Raw genomic sequence first — 20,192 nt, 5'->3', positions numbered from 1 at the left:
ATAAATTCATTTGAATGAACACATAAATGAGGATAAAATGATGAGTCATAGGGATAAAATGTTATCTGACACACCAGCATTAGAACAGGTAGAAGCAAAATTATATATTGAAGAAATATAAGAAGAAAATTGGCAAGAAGGAAGACTGGCTAGCACTGGGATCCAAGGAACTCAGTGGTGAGTTTCTTCAGGTTTTCTTTCTGTCTCATCTTTCCCTCGCTTACAGCTGAGGGAATTGGCATCCTGGAAACACCAATGTGCACAGACAAAAACCAAACAAACAACCAAACAAAAGCCTGCTCTCTAAAAATTAGAGGGATGGGAAAGAAGCAGCCTAGAAAGACAGAAAATTGTACTCTAGCCAAAGTCCCCCAGCCTTTCCCTCTCGAAACTGTGCCATTTTAGGTCACTGTAAACACCGGAGTGTTTGTCTCTAAATCCTTAAGGAATGTAAGTTAAAGGAAATAATCCCTGTGAAACAAGCGAAACTTCTCCAAACAATGAAAAACCCTTAAACTATTTTCAGTAATTATGTTTTGTAAAGTGTTCATATTGTCATTATGAGGTCATTATGTATTTTGTCAAAAAGAGTATGGATAATTATGCTTTTTGTTATTGAAAATTGGGTTTTCTTTTTTTTTTTTTATAGAGGCATGTTATTTATTTATTTATTTGTTGTTTATTTGTTTTGTTTATACAAGCACTGGGTACAGTCAGAAGCGCGGGAGGGTGAGAGAATTCACCAGAACCAGAGCGGGGAGCAGAGCAGGCAGAAGGACCGAAGTACACTGCTGAGGGGAGCAGCGGGCGGCAGGAGAGGTCTGCGCGCCATGTGGGACCCTCCTCTGGTGGCCAGGGAGCAGCCGGGGATCGAACTGGCGCTGCAGAGGCCGCGGGCAGCTTCACAACCCAGCGCTCAACCGCTGCGCCACCGGGGAGGCCCGAAAATTGGGTTTTCAACACAAGTAAAGGAGATATGAATTCCAGAAGGAGATTAAGTAAATGTCTTGTGGACTGGACTTCAAATAGCAAGTATTAGTGTGAGCTTTTTAATGTGTTTTCTTAAAACTATCTCACTCACCTACTTACTCATTTTTTAAACCACGTCTGCTGAAAAACTCTAGAAATAATGATTAATCCAATATTAAGGATCACTATAAAGAGTTAATGGATCTAGACAATGATCAATAGTTGTTAACGTTATACCAAGAGAGCCAGACAGGTATTATGTGTTCTTAACAGACAGACAGCTATTATGTGTTCTTAATAGAAATATAAACAATGCACCATTGCCAAATTGAACCTCAATCTCATTAAGTTTCTAGATCTCATTGCCAAAAGATGATGGAGAAAGGAACATGTTAAAGGACACTATGGAGTACACTAAAGGACACTATGGAGACACTATGGACACTAGGAGACTGTTTAACAACTACATTACAAGGGGAAAACATGATGGCAGGAAAAGCTTTATACTTAGAGATTTAAGAGACATTAATTTCAACATATGGACTGTATTTGAATACTCAGTTGAATGACTTTTTTTTGTTGTTGTTTTTATTTATTTATTTATTTGTTTGTTTGTTTTGTTTATACATGCACTGGGTACAGTCAGAAGCGCGGGAGGGTGAGAGAATTCACCAGAGCCAGAGTGGGGAGCAGAGCAGGCAGAAGGACCGAAGTACACTGCTGAGGGGAGCAGCGGGCGGCAGGAGAGGTCTGCGCGCCATGTGGGACCCTCCTCTGGTGGCCGGGGAGCAGCCGGGGATCGAACCGGCGCCGCAGAGGCTGCGGGCAGCTTCGCAACCCAGTGCTCAACCACTGCGCCACCTGGGAGGCCCGTGAATAACTTTTTATTTAAAAAATTAGATCAGGGAAATTTGAGCATTGATTGGATATTGCTTGGAATTGAAGAATAAATAATAATTTCAAAATATGCCAATAAAGGATATTATGGCCATGATTTTAAAAAGAGTCCTTGTCTCTTAGAGATACATATTGAACTATTTATGGGTGTCATCATATAGATGGGGATTTGCTTTAAAATAATCCAGAGTTGGTGGAGGGTACTGGATGGCACAGAGCTGAAGCAAGATTAGCTATTCATTGAGAACTACTGAAATTGAGTGATGGGTTCATGGACACTCACTATAGCATCTGCTCTAGTTATGATTTTGTTTTAAAAATTTCATAATAAAAGGTTAATTATAAAGAAACATCTACTTGATATAAATTTACTTCTGAGTTCATTTAGGCTTGGCCTGACCATATTTAGGACCTGTCATCTGGCTACTGTTTCCTTAGATACCAGCAAATATTGTTATTAAAAGAAAAATGACTTTGCTGAGATGCTTTTTCTGTATGATCCCCTACTGAAAAGTTGGGGGCTGCCAAACCTGTGAAACTGAGACCAAAGTGAAGAGCCTTGTGTGGTTGCTGACTTGCTTTTTAGGGTTCTGCTTCTTCCATTTGGTCTCTGATACTGATACCCAACAGCTGTGGCTGTGGCTTGGAATCACTGTGGCATCTGAAAAAGATGGAACTCCAACAGTAATGTTGTCACTTTTTCAAAAACAAGGAACATAAAATATTGCTCTTGTCCAGCAGCATAATAATTGAGAAACATTTTGAATAGAGGGTCATGGGTTTTTAGGATTATTAGGAACCTTAAATACAAATACATTTGTGGCAGATGAAGAAATGGTAGCCTGGGGAGATGAAATGACTTGTTCAAGTTTGCACAACTCAAGGAAGAGTTGAAATTAGAGTACATATTTCACTAATTTTCAGAGTTCAGTGCTCTTTCCTCCACACTGTATCTGGGATGACTGGGAACTCGTTTTGTTTATTTGCTTGTATTCTTAGTCTTCCTATAATTTATACCATTAATTATCTACAGCAACATTACATTGCAAGGTAGAATTTTCAGTCCTTCCTTGTAAGGGGAAAGGAGCTAGTGAGGTGTTTGTGGGATGGGTAGGGAGTAGTGGTATGACTTTAAAATAATCAGCAAAATGAGCTGAAGGTAACTCCTTAGGAGAGTTGTGACTTATACTTGATAGTGAAGAACACTGCATATCAAAGCATGAATTTGTGCTTCTCAGATCTAGGAAGGAGTTTATAGGACAAGTGGACTTTGGAGGATATGAGTTAGAATCCACTCTACCACTTACTATGTGATCTTTAATGAGTTATCCATCTCTGAACCTCATTATAAAGTGCTATAAGATTATAACACCTACATCAAGGTGTCATTGTGAAGACTTGGAGTTAGTGCAGGTACAACTCTTAGACAATGCTGACTATTGAATAAATATTGGCTATAACCTAAGACAGGATACTGAGTGCAAGTAGCAGTCACTGGGCATGACCAATAGGACTTACCTATGAGCCCACTAGGTATTTTAGTAATTTCAAATAGGGCTTCTTGCTAACCTACTAGAGGAGAGTGATTTTAGGAGCTGATGTTCCTGAAAGTTTCAGTCCTGGATTATGATACTAAAGACTGTGTTACAATCAAATGTGATATCTTACAATCAAATGACAATCAAATTTGTCATCTGTTTATCACACATTTGCTCATCTCATCTTCCTGTGAATTGTCTTTTTCTCCTTTAAAGCCCTGATCTCCTACCCTTTCCTCCTTAGCTCAGAATGGCATATAAACCTCGACTACCTAATTGTCTTTGAGTCCCATATTTTTTGGTAGGGTTCCCATTTGTGGAAAATTAAATTTGCTTTTCTAAGTTAATCTGTGTATGTCAGTTTAATTATCAGACTAGACCAAGAGCCCATAAGGGAATGAGAAAACTTTCCCACTCAGTACTATTCTTACCAAAAATACTATTTTTATCTAAAATATTTAGATAATACTATTTTTATCTAAAATATTTTTTGAAATCTATTTTTCCTAATTTAGACTCTGGCAGTTAATTTGAAGTATAATACATTTAACCACATATATGTAAAGGTAAAAACACTGGGAAAGGGAATGGAGGCCTTGTGTAGACACAGCCAAGCTAAAGAAATGCAAACCTATAGTCTGCTCAACTTAATAGTATGAGCTTGGTTAGCTCACACTATGAGGTGTGCCGGTCACTAGGCTGGCACAGTAGAGTATTTGCCCACAGAAACCAACATTATTAGCCTACTTCTAGTTCCTGTTTTAATGTTTTATTGAGTTGCTTTTCCCTCCTCTTTTTGATTAAGAGAACAAAGGATGCTGGCAAGGCAAAATTTGGCATGGCTCTATCTTAGAGTTCTCATGTCAAGTTGGGAGTTCATAACTTCTTCAGGTTCCTGGACACTAAGCTTATAAAAGGGCAGATGAATAATCACTCCTGATTCATGGAACATGCTGAATCATCTCCTGCTGAAAGAAATGGAACATTTACTCCTGAGAAAAATCTGCTACCCATACTGCTTGGTCTTGTATGTCTTTATGGTGGGCTTAGGTCATAAAGAGAGCTGAATCCTTAACAGTGAATGAATGTATTCACTGTTATTTACATGGTTTTGTTTCAGCAATTTTTAGCTCTTATTCTTTTACAGTTAGCCAAAAGTGGGTAGTACAAATCTGATGATCTAGATCTTTCCCTTCCTCTACCTTGGGGAATTGTTGACAAACTGCAACTGAATCAGATTCATCTCCATAGGTCCAAAATGCAAGAGCAAAGTATTTGTCCTGCAGGAATTCTAGATGACTCAAACTTAAATAGCTTTCTATTTACATGTTCATATTTCCATAATGATTTTTGGACCATAATGTAATTATTTTGTATATATTCTATGTTTTGTATATAGAATAGTACATATCACTATTCTGTACATATCACCTCTATAACAATGATTGGAGCATGGCATGTTTGTTTATTTGTGTATCCATGTATGCTCACTAAACTGAGTTCCTGAAGAATAGATATCGCGTTTTTTTCCTCTTGGTATTTCTAATGACTACCACAATACCTGGCAAATAGTGTTTGTTGAGTGAATAAATAAGGGAATCTCTCTGGATATTCAATAGTGAGGATTCAGAAGCCTCTCTGACCACATTGAGCCTGCTTTGCTTTTCTACAATACCACTAATATTCAGAATATTCTTATAGCCAACTATCTTCCAGTGGAGTTGCTTTTGTAGTTTGCTTGGAAAACAACTATGTTATTTCAAGTGATTGTGAAATAATAAAACAAATAATAACCTCAAATGCCAGAAAATATTACTTTCATGGAACTTTACAAAAAACAGTTCTACAAGATCTACTTACAAAATATACACAAAAGGAAAAAAAATATTGTTACAGGCTACTGAGTGCATGTATAATTTTTATAATAGGAACAAGAATATCTGTCACACAGGGGTATGTGATTAAGATAAAAATATCTTCTCAAGTAAGTCAGGGTATTTTCTCCATGTTAAGCCACAGGATGGAACAGTGAGGGGAAAATAATTTATTGATTATAACACTTAATAGTTACATTTCTGAATCAATCCTTTTTTAAAAATAGGTGAGCTAGAAAGCTAAAATCAATTGAGATTTGGAGGATCTTAGCATATGGGCATAAGATACCTGCTTGGTATTGTTTGAAGCATACATCAGGGACATAAATTTTAGGTTTTCAAATTTTATTGAAATTTGGTAAAGATGTATAAAACAGAGGTTCCAAACAATAGCATATTAAACATATATATGTTTGTTCTCTTCCACGTAAAAGAAATCCTCAGGAAAAGAGTACAAGATTGGCATAGAGCCACTTCTTTCTGCTTCCTTGTCACTAATGCTTGCCTTCTAGTCGAGTTTTGCTAACCTACTAGTAGGGAGTGATTTTAGGAGCTGATATTCTTGAAAGTTTCAGTCCTGGATTATGACACTAAATGATTCCAGAATTATTGCTGGGGTTCAGGCCTTCACATCTACAATCCAGACAACAGGAAGGAGAAAAGGAAAAATGGCTCTCCTTCCTATTGAATCCACTCCCTTTAAAGGAATTTCCTGGAAGCTGCTAGTCGATGATTGTCACTTAAATTTTCTTGACCACTTCTGGCAGGGAGAGATTGAAAAATACTGTCTTTTACATTTGTGGGCCCAAATAAAACTTGAGTATAGTTACCAGGGATTAGAGGAAATGACTGTTGAGTAGCAAACCAACAATCTCTGCTACTGAGTGATACTGATAAGACTATAGCTAAAAATTCATAATAATTCTTGGAGTTATGGATAATCATAGACTGAAAGGAAAAATATGCACTGCAAAGTATACCACTTTGGCATATGGATTGTTTTGAGATGAAGACAATCAGGGCAGGCAGACTCAGGAAAAAGTTTTATCTCTCCTTTAACTTGTTAGAAGAATTTAGATAAGGCCTATACCAGGAAAAAAAAAAGTTATTGCCAGTGATAATGTTTTTATCTGACTTACTGGCACATGCATATTTACCAAAAATCTGCTCCTCTTATTGTCTTGTGAATTTCCCTCCTCCCTTTTGAAGCCCCAGGCCCTTTATCACATTATTTAGGGAAGAATGGCATATAAGCCTTAATTGTGTCCATATCTTTTATGCATCTGTACATAGGGAACTAAATATATATATTTTTCTCCTATTAATCTGTCTTATGTTAACTTAATTATTAGACCAGCCAAAGAATCAAAAGGGAAAAAGCGAAAAATTTTCTGCCCTTGCAGTACCAAATGGAATACATAAGTAGAGTCACTTCACAAACGAGCACATGCCATGGTGTGGCCAGAGCAGGGATGCCAGGAGGGCTCTCCAGCGGAAAGCTCATGGGGTAACTAATCTTCATCAATTTGGTGAATTTGCCAAAATTCAGAGTTTGACTTTCAGTAGTGTAGGCATTGAAACTTGATTTCTTTTATCCAGCACACCAAGAGTGATTTTAACTTTCAAAGAGAAATTCAAATTACCATAACCTAGAGGTAAACAAAATCAGAGATGGAGAAAAGCAAAATGTTTGTTAACTTGCAATAACAGCTCTCACAGGAAGTAAAATGCTCACAGGTGTTTATGTGGTGAACACAGTATCAGAAGCCAGCTGACTGTTTAGTGGAACTGGCTAAAATTCGAACGAGACCGCCAGGACCAGAGGCAGGCCAGGGGACTCACCGCTTCCCCTCGCCCATCAATCCTTGTTGCTTCACTGACCTGTGGCCTCCTTTTCCCATGACTGTCTTCCTCCCCTTCTGGCTGGGTCACTGGTCTTAAGAGTTGTTAACCTTCAAGCAATTTACAGTCAGTCTTGCAGGCTTGGGAACCTCACCATCTCTTCAGAGTGATTTTAGTACCCTTGCTATAACACAAAATGGATGTAGTTTAAATTTTAACTCCCAGGAGACATTTTATTCTGTTGATGTCTAAGTTCCCAGGAGAAGCTTCAGTGAGATTTATATGCTGCTGCTAGTAGGCTGCTAGGTAGACAATTATGGTTAAAAATCAGAAAATAAACATGATCCTTTCTAGGTAGCGCATAAAAGGTGATGAGGACTATCATTCTTCAAATTAGAGTTGATTGATATGACTCAGCAAAAAACCTGAAGAAGTTAATATTTGTAAACAGGAAGCTCATGTGTTGAAAAGCAGCCCTGAGTCATTCAAGACACAAGGAACCCAAGTGTTCACCAGCATGCACTCAGGATTCAAATCCTAAGACAAATATGAGTAGATTCTCAGGTATGTCTCAGTAATCTTGTGACATATAAGCCTCTCCAGAGATCTGGGTTTATTGGTGTTTGCCAGACTGAGCACTTTTTCTCTCATCACATGTGTGTCTTGTTCAAAACTGAGAGCTTAGTCAAAGAGGAAGAACATTCTTGTTGACCAAGAATAGGTTTCCTTTGAGGAGACACCTCAAGCTGTAAAGCACTGTTCCTCCTCTCACCTCAAGGTGGGACTTATTTGTACAAAAACAATGAAAGTCAGAAGGCAGGACTAATTCTGCGACCTAATTCTAGACTGGTTTAGTTGCTCACCTAAATTAATGTTGATTTAATTCATGCATTATATTTGGACCTAATTATTTTTAATACTGTCACTTTATTTAAAACTGGGTGGGCATGAAATAAAACATACTTTTTTCTTTGTCTATGTTGAAGGCAAATGTGCTCTGTCCACAGTCATGAAGGGAGAAAGTGGGGTATTTCAGGATGACAATAGCAAACCATTTCTCCCTAAGATCTTTGGCAGTTTTTGAATTTGGCTATTAACCCCATTTTTGACTTTCAACTTCTTTTTGAGACCACGAATGGAATAAAATAATCTCTCAAAGCCAGAACACCACAAACTAAAACACTTTATTCTCTTAGGTTATGTTGGGAAGGCATTGGGATGTTTTATAAAATGCTACTTCCCTGGAAGGATGAGGGTGCTTTTCATGTGTGGGCTCCACCATCAGCTGCTTGTCCAAATAAACTGTTTATCTTCCAATTTCAGAGCTTCCAGATCAGTTATAGCTGTTAACAGAAGCTTTGTTGCTGGCAATGTGATCTGGTTTGACAACTGGATGTGAACTGCACAGAGTATAAAATGAAAACACAACTCTCAGGTTTTAGGGACAACTTTCTAGGAGTCTTCACTAACTCAGGGAAATTTCAATGGTCCTTTTGTTTGATGAAAGAGACATTAGTATGTTCCATGGATTTGAAATTTAGATGCAATACATAAGTGGTGAGTCCAGAGTCTCTACAATCTCCTTCCTAAGGTACTACACTTAAAAGTTAAAGAAAATATAGTCAATGGGCAAAGAAATTGTGGTTTGTATACTCAATGGAATTCAACTTGGCTATTAAAAAAGGCAAAATAGCAACTTCTGGGACAATATGGAGGGACCTTGTGGTGATTATCCTAAGTGAAATAAGTTAGAAAGTAAAAGACAATTACTGATGTTTTCTCTCATTTGTGGAATATAAATAACCAAGGAAACAAATTGGCAAAACACAACAAAAATGACACTTAGACTGAAAAAAATAGAGCAGTTTCTAGAAGGGAGGTGAGGAAGAGGGGCCATAGGGGTGAGGTGATAGTGTGGCTTTGGGGGAGGGCAGGTGAAGGCTGCTCAGATGCTGATGTGTGAAGTTGTCATCTGCGGGGCAAATACTCCTCTCAGGGGATCCTGGTAGGGGCAGGCACGGTGCCTCTTAAAAGAATAATGACAGAAATTTCTCTTTCTCTAGTTACAATTCTAGCTCCAATGGCCCTACTCTATACTTGTGTTGATTGTTTTGCATTGACTATGTAAAACACAAGTGCCAAGTGCGTAGGAGGAAAATTATGGCACTTAGAGTATTAAAAACACTCATGTCTTCATTGTCTCTTTTTACTCATTTCTTCCTCTGTCTCAATTTATTCATAAAATTATTTTTGACTTCATATTTGTTTTACTGAAGGGGTTTTTGTACATTGCTTTAAAATCCTGTTGAATAAATAAATAATAAATATTCTCCCAAATGCTTCTATAAACTTTGGTGATTCTTAACTTGTCTCACTTTCAAATGGGGTGTTGAACGGACTATTACTCATTTTGAAAACTTAGCCCAGGTGGGTCCAGCAGATATCACAACATAAATTTGCTGAATGTGGTGCCATTATTGTCTTGTTTAGTCACCTCTTTGTCCCTTTGGAGAGTGTGAGTAGAATAGAAGGGGAACTTATTTGCTGTATTTATTTCCATAAATGATAGTTTTCTAAATTTTATTCAGAATGAAATCAGCATAATAGAAATATATTGGCAATACATGTGAAAAAGAACTTGATTTCTCACATCAAGGGGCAGAGATGGAGCCCAGCTGTGCTCTTCTCCGACCACATCCAATTACAGAGGAAGATAAAGTCTGTTGGATTACGTGATGAAAAAACGAAACAAAACACAAGCAAAAAAAAGCAACTGGTAGATCCAAGAAAATAATTTGTATTCTCAGTGTGCATGAGATGGGGCAAGCTTGCTTTTGATCCAAACTTGGTATTTCTTGTTTATTAGGGTGTAGACTCCAGGTTTCCGGGGGTCCCCACATCTATGACCTCCAGAGACTATGGCGGAGAAGGCACCTTTGCAGACCAAGGGGCCACCTGAGTCACCCTGGAAAGAAGAAAACGGACAGATACTTGGTGAGAAGATGCTGAACTTTTCCCACCACCAACTGTTCCTTACTCAGAGGAGTATTTTGGGGGTCCTGGTTTACTTTGTGTCCAGAAGAGTGTCTGGCACATTCCCTTGCCCAGTGCAGGTTTCTGTTCATCTGTCTCTCATTGTGTCCCTGTCTCCATGTAGGGACTCCATCTATATAAATATATCCTTTGATAATCAGTGACTATTGAATTTTATTTATTAAGGAATGGGTATAAAGTGTCCCTTTCAGATGTAATACTCATGTCTGAAAATGCAAATAACTGAAATTAAAGACATTTTTTTAAATCTCAAATTTCATCTTGGTGTCAATGGACCTGAAATCAAGTTGCCACTGAGACTGGTAGAAAAGAGAAACATCTTGTAGCAAGTGTCCTGATGAAAGGGACTCAAGTTTCTCTATTTTCTCCTGTTTTTGCAGCCTTCATGATTGAACACAGCGCTATGCATTTGCACTACCCTTAGTGGACACTCCCTTAGGGAACTGGTTTTTGAGCACTCTGACAGCAAAACATGTAACTAAAGTTCTGTCTGGGGAAGTAAGAGGAGATAGAATTTCAAATCTGAAGAGCAGCCTTTGCCTCTCCTGCTGCTCACAAACTGGCAAACTAGACGGCTTTGCTCTGATCAGCCGTGACAATAGGGGAGGTGCAAACCGCCTAGGATCATCCTTCTCCCCTCTACCATGATGCTTCATATAGTATGATGAGAAGATTGCATTCTAATTTTTAAAAGTTTAGTAATCCTTCTGTGCTGCCTATTTGTCAGCTATAAACATGAACACTTCTTTTTTTGTTGTTGTTTTTGGTACTACCTTAGGAAAGACTAGATTTTGAAAAATAAGTTATTCATTTAGTCAGTCAACATTATTTAAGACACACATACTGCATATTTGAGCTATGTGCATTTGAGTCTTATCAGACCTCTCTACTGATTAATGTAAAAAGGGTTCTTGTTTTGGAGAACTTCACCATTAATCACCAGTACCTATTCCCTGAATTGGTAGATTTTCTAAGGATGGTGACATTCCCGGAGGAAATCTAACAACTGATCAGATGTAGTCTAGTAGCTGATTAAAAACATTTAATAAGTGCTTATTATGTATTAGGGTGGCTTGGGCCATGCTATTCATGCTGCCTGACAAAGTCTGGGCATGAGGAAAGTTTCAGAAAAGTCAGAATACTCCACAGCTGGCTCCTGCTACTTCCTTTCATTTGTTTGTGGCAGTTATTGAAGCCATGGAAATTTTCTATAAGCTTTAGAATAACACAATGAGTGTTGGCATTAATGCCAGTTTCAGTAATGCACACCTCAGTAGTTTGAGAAAAATACCTTCCAACATGATTGATAATGAAACAGTTTCCAATATTTCTCCACGTCCTCCAATTTGTAATTCAGTTACCATGAGTAACATTGAGTTCTCTAACAAACCATGCTTGATAGAACTGATGGAACTGAACCCGGTAAAAGTCCCCACTAGAGAAGGCCCTGAGGCACCCCGGGAGGCGAAATGGTCTGAGAAAAACACACCACATACTGTTCCCACGGCACCGGGACCCTTTGGTTCTATGTAGAAAATAGGAAGCCGCCCTCGATTTTACAATGCCTGCTTAGCCTTGTTTTAGTTGCCTAGCTTGACTGCATAAATCACGTTGTGTGTAGCACCTGTTTCTATTTTCTGAATAACATTCATCACCTAGGGAAATAATGTAACCAAGTTACCAAGTTAATCATAGACTAGGAGAATTAAAAAAAGGATTGTGCACTGTTAATGAGCATTAATAAATCCTAAAACAATATAAGTAAAATCACATGATTGCATGATGTAATGATAAAATAACAATTTCTGATGTATAAATAAAGACCCACTGAGACCCTCAGCAGGAGATGTCAGCACCCTGATCAAGTGTCAGTGTCTCCTCACTACCTCATCTACCTCATCTCCCCGCTCCCTTCATCCCTTCACTTCGCCCACGCCATCTTGTCCTTGTGGGGACCCTGACACAACATTTTGCTGGAGCTGGCCTCTGGCATTAGGGAAGTCTTTATTCATACTGATTGATGAAAAAGAATAGAACCCTGGGCAGGGACGGTGATTTTGTGTTCTCCACCCTTCTCCCCTGTGCTAACCAGCCAGAGGAGCCTGGGCTGCATACAGCACTTTGAGAAGCCTGTTTGAGCGAAATGTTCTTACCTTGCAGGAATCCTTCTGGCCTCTGGTATCTCCTGCACATAACATATCTTTAGTTATAATAGGCTTGTGGTTGTAATAACTCCGGCTGTTGCAAAGTTTTCTATTGATGATGGTAACAGTGGCTTCTTGCAGGGTATCAGAGGGGAGTAACGCTTCTGGGTCGGTGGCTCCCCAGCCAGTAACCTGGCATTTTGTTCCAGCTCTAATATCATTTTTGGATCTTAGGGGGAGCAGCTGGACATGTTCATTAAGTGTTGCGGCCATGTGAAGCTGACAGATGGAAAAGAGAGTAAATTATCCTTTATCTCCAGTAGTTTTTTGCTATGAGTTGAAGTGATGTATGTGTGGTCCCTCTCTTCTAGGAGGGCTGCCCCTCTTCTTGAATCTACTTTGGTGGTAGCCTGCAGCTGCATTTGTTGCTTTTCTGAACATGCTCTCCATTCCCCATAGAGCTCAGTGATGCTTGAGGAGGGAGCTTACACAAAGCAGGAATTTCACACAGTCTCAAGCTAACTGGCCTTTGCCCTGCATTGGATGGTTTTCTGTGGAACAACATCCATAGGTCATGACTTTGAGGGCTGGGCTCTTTCCTGCTGGATAGGACCCTTGATTATGGTCTAAAGTGAGTTTGGACTACACTGAGTATGGTCTAGACTAAGTTGTAACTCACTTCTGAGTTCCAGAAGTCACTTGGTTGGCTCTGTTGTATTTTTCACTTGCTAATGATGAAAGTATTTGGGGAAAAATTTTTCAGCATAGATCCTTGGATCTGTCAGGATGTTCCCCTCCCAGATATGTGTCAGAGATGTTTTGCTTATATAAACATAGCCCTGATGCATTTACGATCTATTCTTATTTCTTTCAAGGCAACAGATGGCATAAGGTGGGTCCTTATAGAATATGTCACAATCACCTCAAACTTGGGGAAATGACTAATTAAATACTTTGTGTAGATGACTTAACAACTGAACTATGCTGTATAAGAATGTTGGAGAAACTGAAGGGAGGTAATATCACGTACCTTAACCAGCATTATATCGTTTGCTTCAGGATCTGTATCAAATTTTGGGAATGGTATGAATTTTCTAATATCAAATGTTTGTTTGGAGTCCTCATTCCTTGAGAGGGAGTGTGCTCCTAAAACCACTTTGGAAGACTGGTGTCTGGCAAACCTAAAAATGCAAAGAGAATAAAATCAATGGAATGATTTCCAAATCTTCCAGTGAGGGACAGAAAGTGGCGGATAGGGCCAAATGCATGCATACAGGGGCAGGTAACCTGTTTAGGGTTAGTTCTCAGTGGACCCAGCATGAATGGATGATATCAAGGGCCAAATAGCCTGCTCTCAAATCCACCCTCTTCTAATTTCCCAGCTTTGCAAAAGAATATAAGAATTTATACACTATGGTGAAAAAAAGGGGTGAAATCCTAATTACATCAAGTTTACAACAACCTTGTGTTAATTTATGTAAAAATGAGGAAAAGATACTTTTTAGGCTTCTGAGTTTTACCCTCCATTATTAAGTTTTCTTAGTTGATCATATATATGACATAAAATGTACGATTGTCATCATTATCAAATGTACAATCCTGTGTCATTAAGGATATTTACATTGTTGTTCAACCATTACCACTACAAAGCTCCATAACTATTTCATTTTTCCAATGTTAAGTGTTGTAAGAATGAAAAGATAAAGACTCTACACTTGCTAATCTGGTATGTCTAGACCTCAGCTCAGGTCAACAGGAGAGGCAAAGTCCATTACGTGGCTATCAAATATGCCCATGTACTTTGCCCCTTCAATTAGAAAGATGATTTGAACAAGAAAGGAACACTTTCTTCAAGGTGAAAAATAATTGTTAATTTGAAAATTTGAAATGAACATATATTAGTGTTAGTAGCCAATGATAATTCCATTGTGGAGATTTGGAGGATACAAACCGGTGAATTAGATGAAGAGACAATAGTTTTAAAAAAATACTTAGTCATATACCTTCCAGGTACAGAGTGTCAACAGTGCCATAATTTGTCTGACTTATTATATATTGAATAATGGAAATTACATATGCATCTAGTTATGAAAATAAAAATGATATTTTGGAGAGCTTGACAACAGCTTGGAGCTATTTTCATACTTCAAAAAGTATCTTATTTTAATGTGTGTCTTTAAGAATCCACTTCAAATTCTTTTTTGGAACAAGGAAGGTTATAAAAAGAATTCCATTTATTTGTTTACATCTAACTATTTCATTGTCAATTGAAAAAGAGATCAAGAAAGATTACAACATTGGGGCCTCCCTGGTGGCGCATCGGTTGAGCGCTGGGTTGTGAAGCTGCCCGCAGCCTCTGCAGCACCAGTTCGATCCCCGGCCACCGGGTGAGGGTCCCACATGGCGCCCAGACCTCTCCTGCCGCCCGCTGCTCCCCTCAGCAGTGTATTTCGTCAGTCTGTCTGTTCTGCTCTTTGCTCTGGCTCAAGTGAATTTGCTCACCCTCCCGCAGTTCTGACTGTACCCAGTGCTCGTATAAATAAATAAATAAATCTTAAAAAACAAACAAATAAATAAACAAATAAATGCGTTCTCTAAAAAAAAAATTAAAAAAAAGAGAGATTACAACATAAGTCTACATATCATTTAAATAGATTAATAAAGGTTAATAAAACGCAAAAGAGCACAGAACATACAGAAAAAAGAAGAAAAGTTGTTTCAGTTTTGGGGAGCAAACACATGACTATGGTGGGGTGAGCTTGCATTTGGCAGGCCTGTAACCCCTGGGAATGACCACATTTTGCTTTGACCAAAAGAGTTTATTTTCCCTCATTTATTTTTGGGAATTCCAGCTCAATTTGTTGAAAAGTTTACCTATTGCAAAATCAGGATATGGATGAAATTTCTCATATAATGTGGATCAGATTTCCTAGGATTGATTCAAACTCAAGGTCAACATACTCACTAAACCCAAAACTTTGGAGGAGAAGGATGATATAAAATCCTTGGGACTAATGCCTAAGAGAAAAGACAGATACATGTATAAATAACTGATACAAGGAAGGCTGAGAGGTACATAGTAACTAACACAAGGAGGGGTGTATAAGACAAATTCTGACTAGGGACAGGGTTCTGAGAAAATTTCTGGTCTTTGCTCATCTTTTGCCAATTTCCTTCATTAGCTAATACCTTTGAAGTATTTGTTCATTTTCATCTCCACTGGTCCATTTTAGTATACCATACACCCCAGCAGACCATGAATACTTTCTAATCTTTCCATTTCTGGATATCCTTTGACTGTAATTTGTCCTACAAAGGTCAATTTTTCTGCCCACAGGAAACCTGGAATTACCTGACTCCTAGGATCCCACTTCCTTAGGTAATCCCAGTCTGAATCCACACAGAGAAGAAGAAGAATACCAGAGTCCTTTATTTGTCCAGCACAGTGTTTCTCCACAGGTGGTCTTTGGGTCACCCACTTCAGAATCATCTGGAAGTATTTATTTAAAATGCAGCAATCTGAGTTCTGCCCTGAACTTACCTGGAGCAGAACTACATGCAGCAGAGCTACAGCATGCTCTTGATGCTGAAGGCAGACAAAGGCATTGTCTCCACTGAGCCTGAGAACAACCCTCTCAGTGTTGGCAAGCCTATGGGCTACCTACCCTGACAGTGAGATTGTTCTCAAAGGTGATACACATCACATATAGGGGAGTCAGGACCCAGTTTTTTTTTTTAAAGATTTATTTTATTTATGCATACAAGAGCTGTATGTGTGGGGGGATAGGCCAGTGGTGTGGGAGATGAGAGGATTCACTAGAGACAGAGTGGGGAGAGAAACAGGCAGACACACTGAAATACACTGTTGAGGGGAGCAGTGGGCGAGACAGGAGACGTCTGCTGCGCTGTATGGGTCGGCTCCCTTGTAGGGTATTGAATTCTTGCAGCAGTGACTGCTGATAGCTCCATAGTGCTGAGACTTAACCCCTTGTGCCACCAGAGAAGCCCCCAGGACCCAGCTTTTGTGACTCCAAGTCTGGCACTATTCCAAGACTCCTCTGTAAGTCCTGTCCTGCTCCTCAGCATGACCAGTTATCAGATTTGTTTCTCAGTCGTTATCAGGGAAGGAACAGAAAACAATATAACAGCATCAGGTGACACATGCTAAATTATGTGTGTGCCAGATTTTGTGCTAATTATTTCACACATTCTCCCTCACTTAAACATTACAACAGCCCTGTGAGGCAGGTATAATGACTATGTCCATTTTGTAAATGAAGAAATTGAGGCTCAGGTAAATTAACAAACTGGAGAAGTCCCACAGACATTAAGCAGAGACCCCAGGTTGTAAATGCAGGGGGATCAAAATTCAGTTGGTTTGAATCCAGGGCCTAAATTTTTAACCATTCTATTTTGGAAGCCTTGAGGTATTTGTAAGGGAGGGGTGGTGGGGGCTTCCAGATAATCACCAGCTGGGCAGACGAGAGGAGGGGTGTGCTCAGGAAGGGAAGGCACTGGGGAAGGACAGTGGACAGAGGTGGAGAGAATTTTGCTTCTGGTAAACTAAAATGCTAAAAATAGGATCATCCAGAGATTATTTTTTGAACCAGTTTTCCTTTTATAATTTACATGGTAAGGAATAAAGGGGCTGAGATTACTAAGTGAGGAACTGGGTGGAAAGGCAGCGATCAGGGAGCACCTCAGATTTCACCTCCTTTACCATTTTGCTGAGAGAGGGGGTGAGTAAGCTATTCCCACAGGATATTTAGGAGGATATTTGTGGGAAGCTACCACTGAAGTATTTCATAAATATTTGGGATTTCATAAAGCTTATATTTTTCTAAGCACCAGTCTGCCTACATTTTTTACACCCAAGTGTCCCGTAGTGGAAATTTGATCGACATATTCTGCAGTTCTTTATAAACTCCAGCTATTTAAAATGATAGTTAGCAATAGGAATTTATTTTAACCCTTAGACTTTTCTCCAGCCTTACTATAATCTCTTTTCCCCAACTGGGCAATTTAGGAACCCATGTCTCTTGAGTCAAGTTCACTTGATAAAATTTAAATTCAATTTAGTAATACCAGTTAGCTTTGGATAGCAAGTTATGGTTTGTGATGGAATTTACCCACTGCTTTTGGCTTAGCAAAACAAAACCCCAAACCCAAAAAGTCTCCAATTAATTCCTTCTTTCCATGTAGAATCTGATGAGCATTTCTAAGCCAAACTCTGTGTCAAGTCCATTTGAATATGCACATATTTAAAGATATGCATATTTTGTTTTTTTTTAAAGATTTATTTGATTGATTGATTGATTGACTGATTTATACATACAAGCACTGGGTACAGTCAGAAGCGCGGGAGGGTGAGAGAATTCACCAGAGCCAGAGCGGGGAGCAGAGCAGGCAGAAGGACCGAAGTACACTGCTGAGGGGAGCAGCGGGCGGCAGGAGAGGTCTGCACACCATGTGGGACCCTCCTCTGGTGGCCGGGGAGCAGCCGGGGATCGAACCGGCACTGCAGAGGCTGCGGGCAGCTTCGCAACTCAGCGTTCAACCACTGCGCCACCAGGGAGGCCCAGATATGCATATTTTGAATTGAATGTTGTTGTTCACTCTCGGCCTAGCTGGTTCCCAAGGGTGGAGGTAGAGAGAATTTTGGTAAACTAAAATGGTAAACTAAAACTAAAATGGCTTCCCACAGACGGGGAAAGAACAACAATAAAGGGGACGCTTGGGTGTTTTCTGTGACCCAATTAAATGAAGCAGCCTTGTTTAGAGAAAAAAACAGAAGTTCTCAATTTGCAGGCTTCAAAATTTCCAATTTGTCTTCAGACAAGCTCATTAAGATGGGGCAATCCTGTGGCAAAGGGGTTAAGTCTCAGTACTAGCACCGCTACAGCCTGAGTTTGATCCTCAGCCAGGGAGCTAACCCACATATGGTGCAGCAGATCTCTTCTGTCTCATCCACTGACTGCTCCCCTTAGCAGTGTATTTCAGTAGATCTGCCTGTCCTGTCCTGTATGCATAAATAAAAATAAATCTTTAGGGGAAAAAAAATACGGGCCCAATCAAACAAAACCCCCAAAATATGGAGAAGTCAATTCAGTTGGTCAAAATGGGATCTTAAGGGAAGAGCTATAAACCTTGGAAGGACAGGAGAAGGCCCATCTCTTCTTAGCTTATTTAGGTAAGAAACCTAAAGAAGAAATGTAAAAACAAACAAAACCCCTGTCCCTCCAAAATTCTCCCCCAAACCCAACAACAAACATCAAATACATTTTCTATTGCTTTTCCTTTTGATTGTTGCAGAACCCCAAAAGAGTTTTGTATTTTTTTTTAGCTGAAACAAGAGAATCATAGGTGGAAATAGATTTTGAGAGTTACATTCTGTCTTCAGAAAAGCTTCATCCTACGTATCCCACAGGAAAAAAATCTCTCTGTACTTGTAAATCATCTATAACTTTGTCTTCACTTGGGAAAGTTGTTTCCCTTTACAGCTGTGATTCCCAAAATGTGGGTCTTAGACCTCTGGGAGGATGGTGGGATGGGAGGAGTTAATGGAAAGAGTATAAAGACCTATTAGAAAAGCAGGCTTCTCATCACCATGTCTTCATCATTATCAGCATCATCAGCATCATCACTTTCTGTAACTTATTATTATTTGTACATACTATATTCAAACATGCCAACATATTTAATTCTCAAACCCCATGAAGCTGGTATAACTATTACTATCACCCAGTTGTAAAATGGGGGAAATTAAGGTGCAAAGAACCAGCTCAGATTGTCTGATTTTCTCAGGAGTATGACTTAACAAGTCAGGAACAAGGCTGCTTCAATTTTTACTGTTGCTGTGCTCCCTGGCATTAGATGGCGGACTTCAATTTGTGCAATGGCTGACCTGGGAAATGTAGCCCAATTCTTCCTGAAAACAAAACTCAGAAAACATGAATGTGTGGAAGGTAAATAAACACCAGTTGGTCAGAGATCATAGAAGCTAATGTAGACCAAATTCTCTCCTGGGAGAGGCAAACTTCTCTTCCAGGCGATGGGAAGGAAAAACAGGATTTGAAAAGTGCAGGGACTCACCTGAGGTGGCAATGGGCTGCTGTCAGCACCCACTGTGGGTGGATCAGCACACCTCCACAAATGTGGATGTCCTCATACTGGATGGAAGCCATGAATGGCCTGGAATGGGGTGATACTTCTCTCCCTCCAATAATTTCCATGTTGAAACCTACAAAAGAAAACCACAACATTTAAATGAAAACCCAAATTATTTCATGTAGTTATTTTTTGACAGTCACAATATTATTTTTAAAGATTAAAAAACAGTCACTCTCTAGTTATTATAATTTTACTAAGGAACAACTGTACATTACAATTTAGAATGACAGAAATAGTTGGGAAGTCACTTTCATTTATAATGTATCAATACAGCCACTAGAAATTCATTTAATGCTTATATGTGGTAGGCATAGGACATACTTACACTCTGAAGTTATATATGCAGCAATTATTAGGAAAAATAAAGAAAAAGAAGAAAATCTAGTCATTTTAATGGTTTAGACTTAAGGAGATCAGAGGAAATACTCTGACAGAGAAGATTCTGAAGAGTAAGGTTTGGCCTTTCAAGTTTTAAATTTCTTACCACAAGTGCTCTAGGGCTGTTTCACACCCAAGCTTACAGGTGATATCAGTGTAGGGAGGTTCAGATCTATGCTTTTAGCACCTATTTTGGGGAGAGATATATATGCAAGAAAGAACTTGTTTCTTTAGGTAACCATCTGTAATATCTGAGAGCATGCATCTAATTAATGATGAAAGGATAAAAATTATCCAAGCTATAAGAACTTCTGAAGCTGCAGACA

The 20,192-nt window shown here is 39.1% G+C and overlaps 1 protein-coding gene across 1 annotated transcript; it reads right to left on the bottom strand.

The window, feature by feature from the left end:
• Positions 1-9,923: 9,923 nt before the first annotated feature.
• On the bottom strand, positions 9,924-19,877 carry GZMK (granzyme K; the record flags this gene model as incomplete). Its single annotated transcript, XM_084234157.1, has 5 exons — positions 9,924-10,085; positions 12,328-12,597; positions 13,349-13,499; positions 19,411-19,558; positions 19,814-19,877. The coding sequence occupies 5 exons, from the start codon at positions 19,875-19,877 to the stop codon at positions 9,924-9,926; spliced, it is 795 nt and encodes a 264-aa protein (XP_084090283.1).
• Positions 19,878-20,192: the final 315 nt, after the last annotated feature.

This window comes from Talpa europaea (genome assembly GCF_964194135.1).
Source record: "Talpa europaea genome assembly, chromosome: 5".
NCBI lineage: Eukaryota > Metazoa > Chordata > Mammalia > Eulipotyphla > Talpidae > Talpa > Talpa europaea.
The sequence above is the reverse complement of the archived record's forward strand: the minus strand, read 5'-3'. Positions and strand labels throughout refer to the sequence as shown.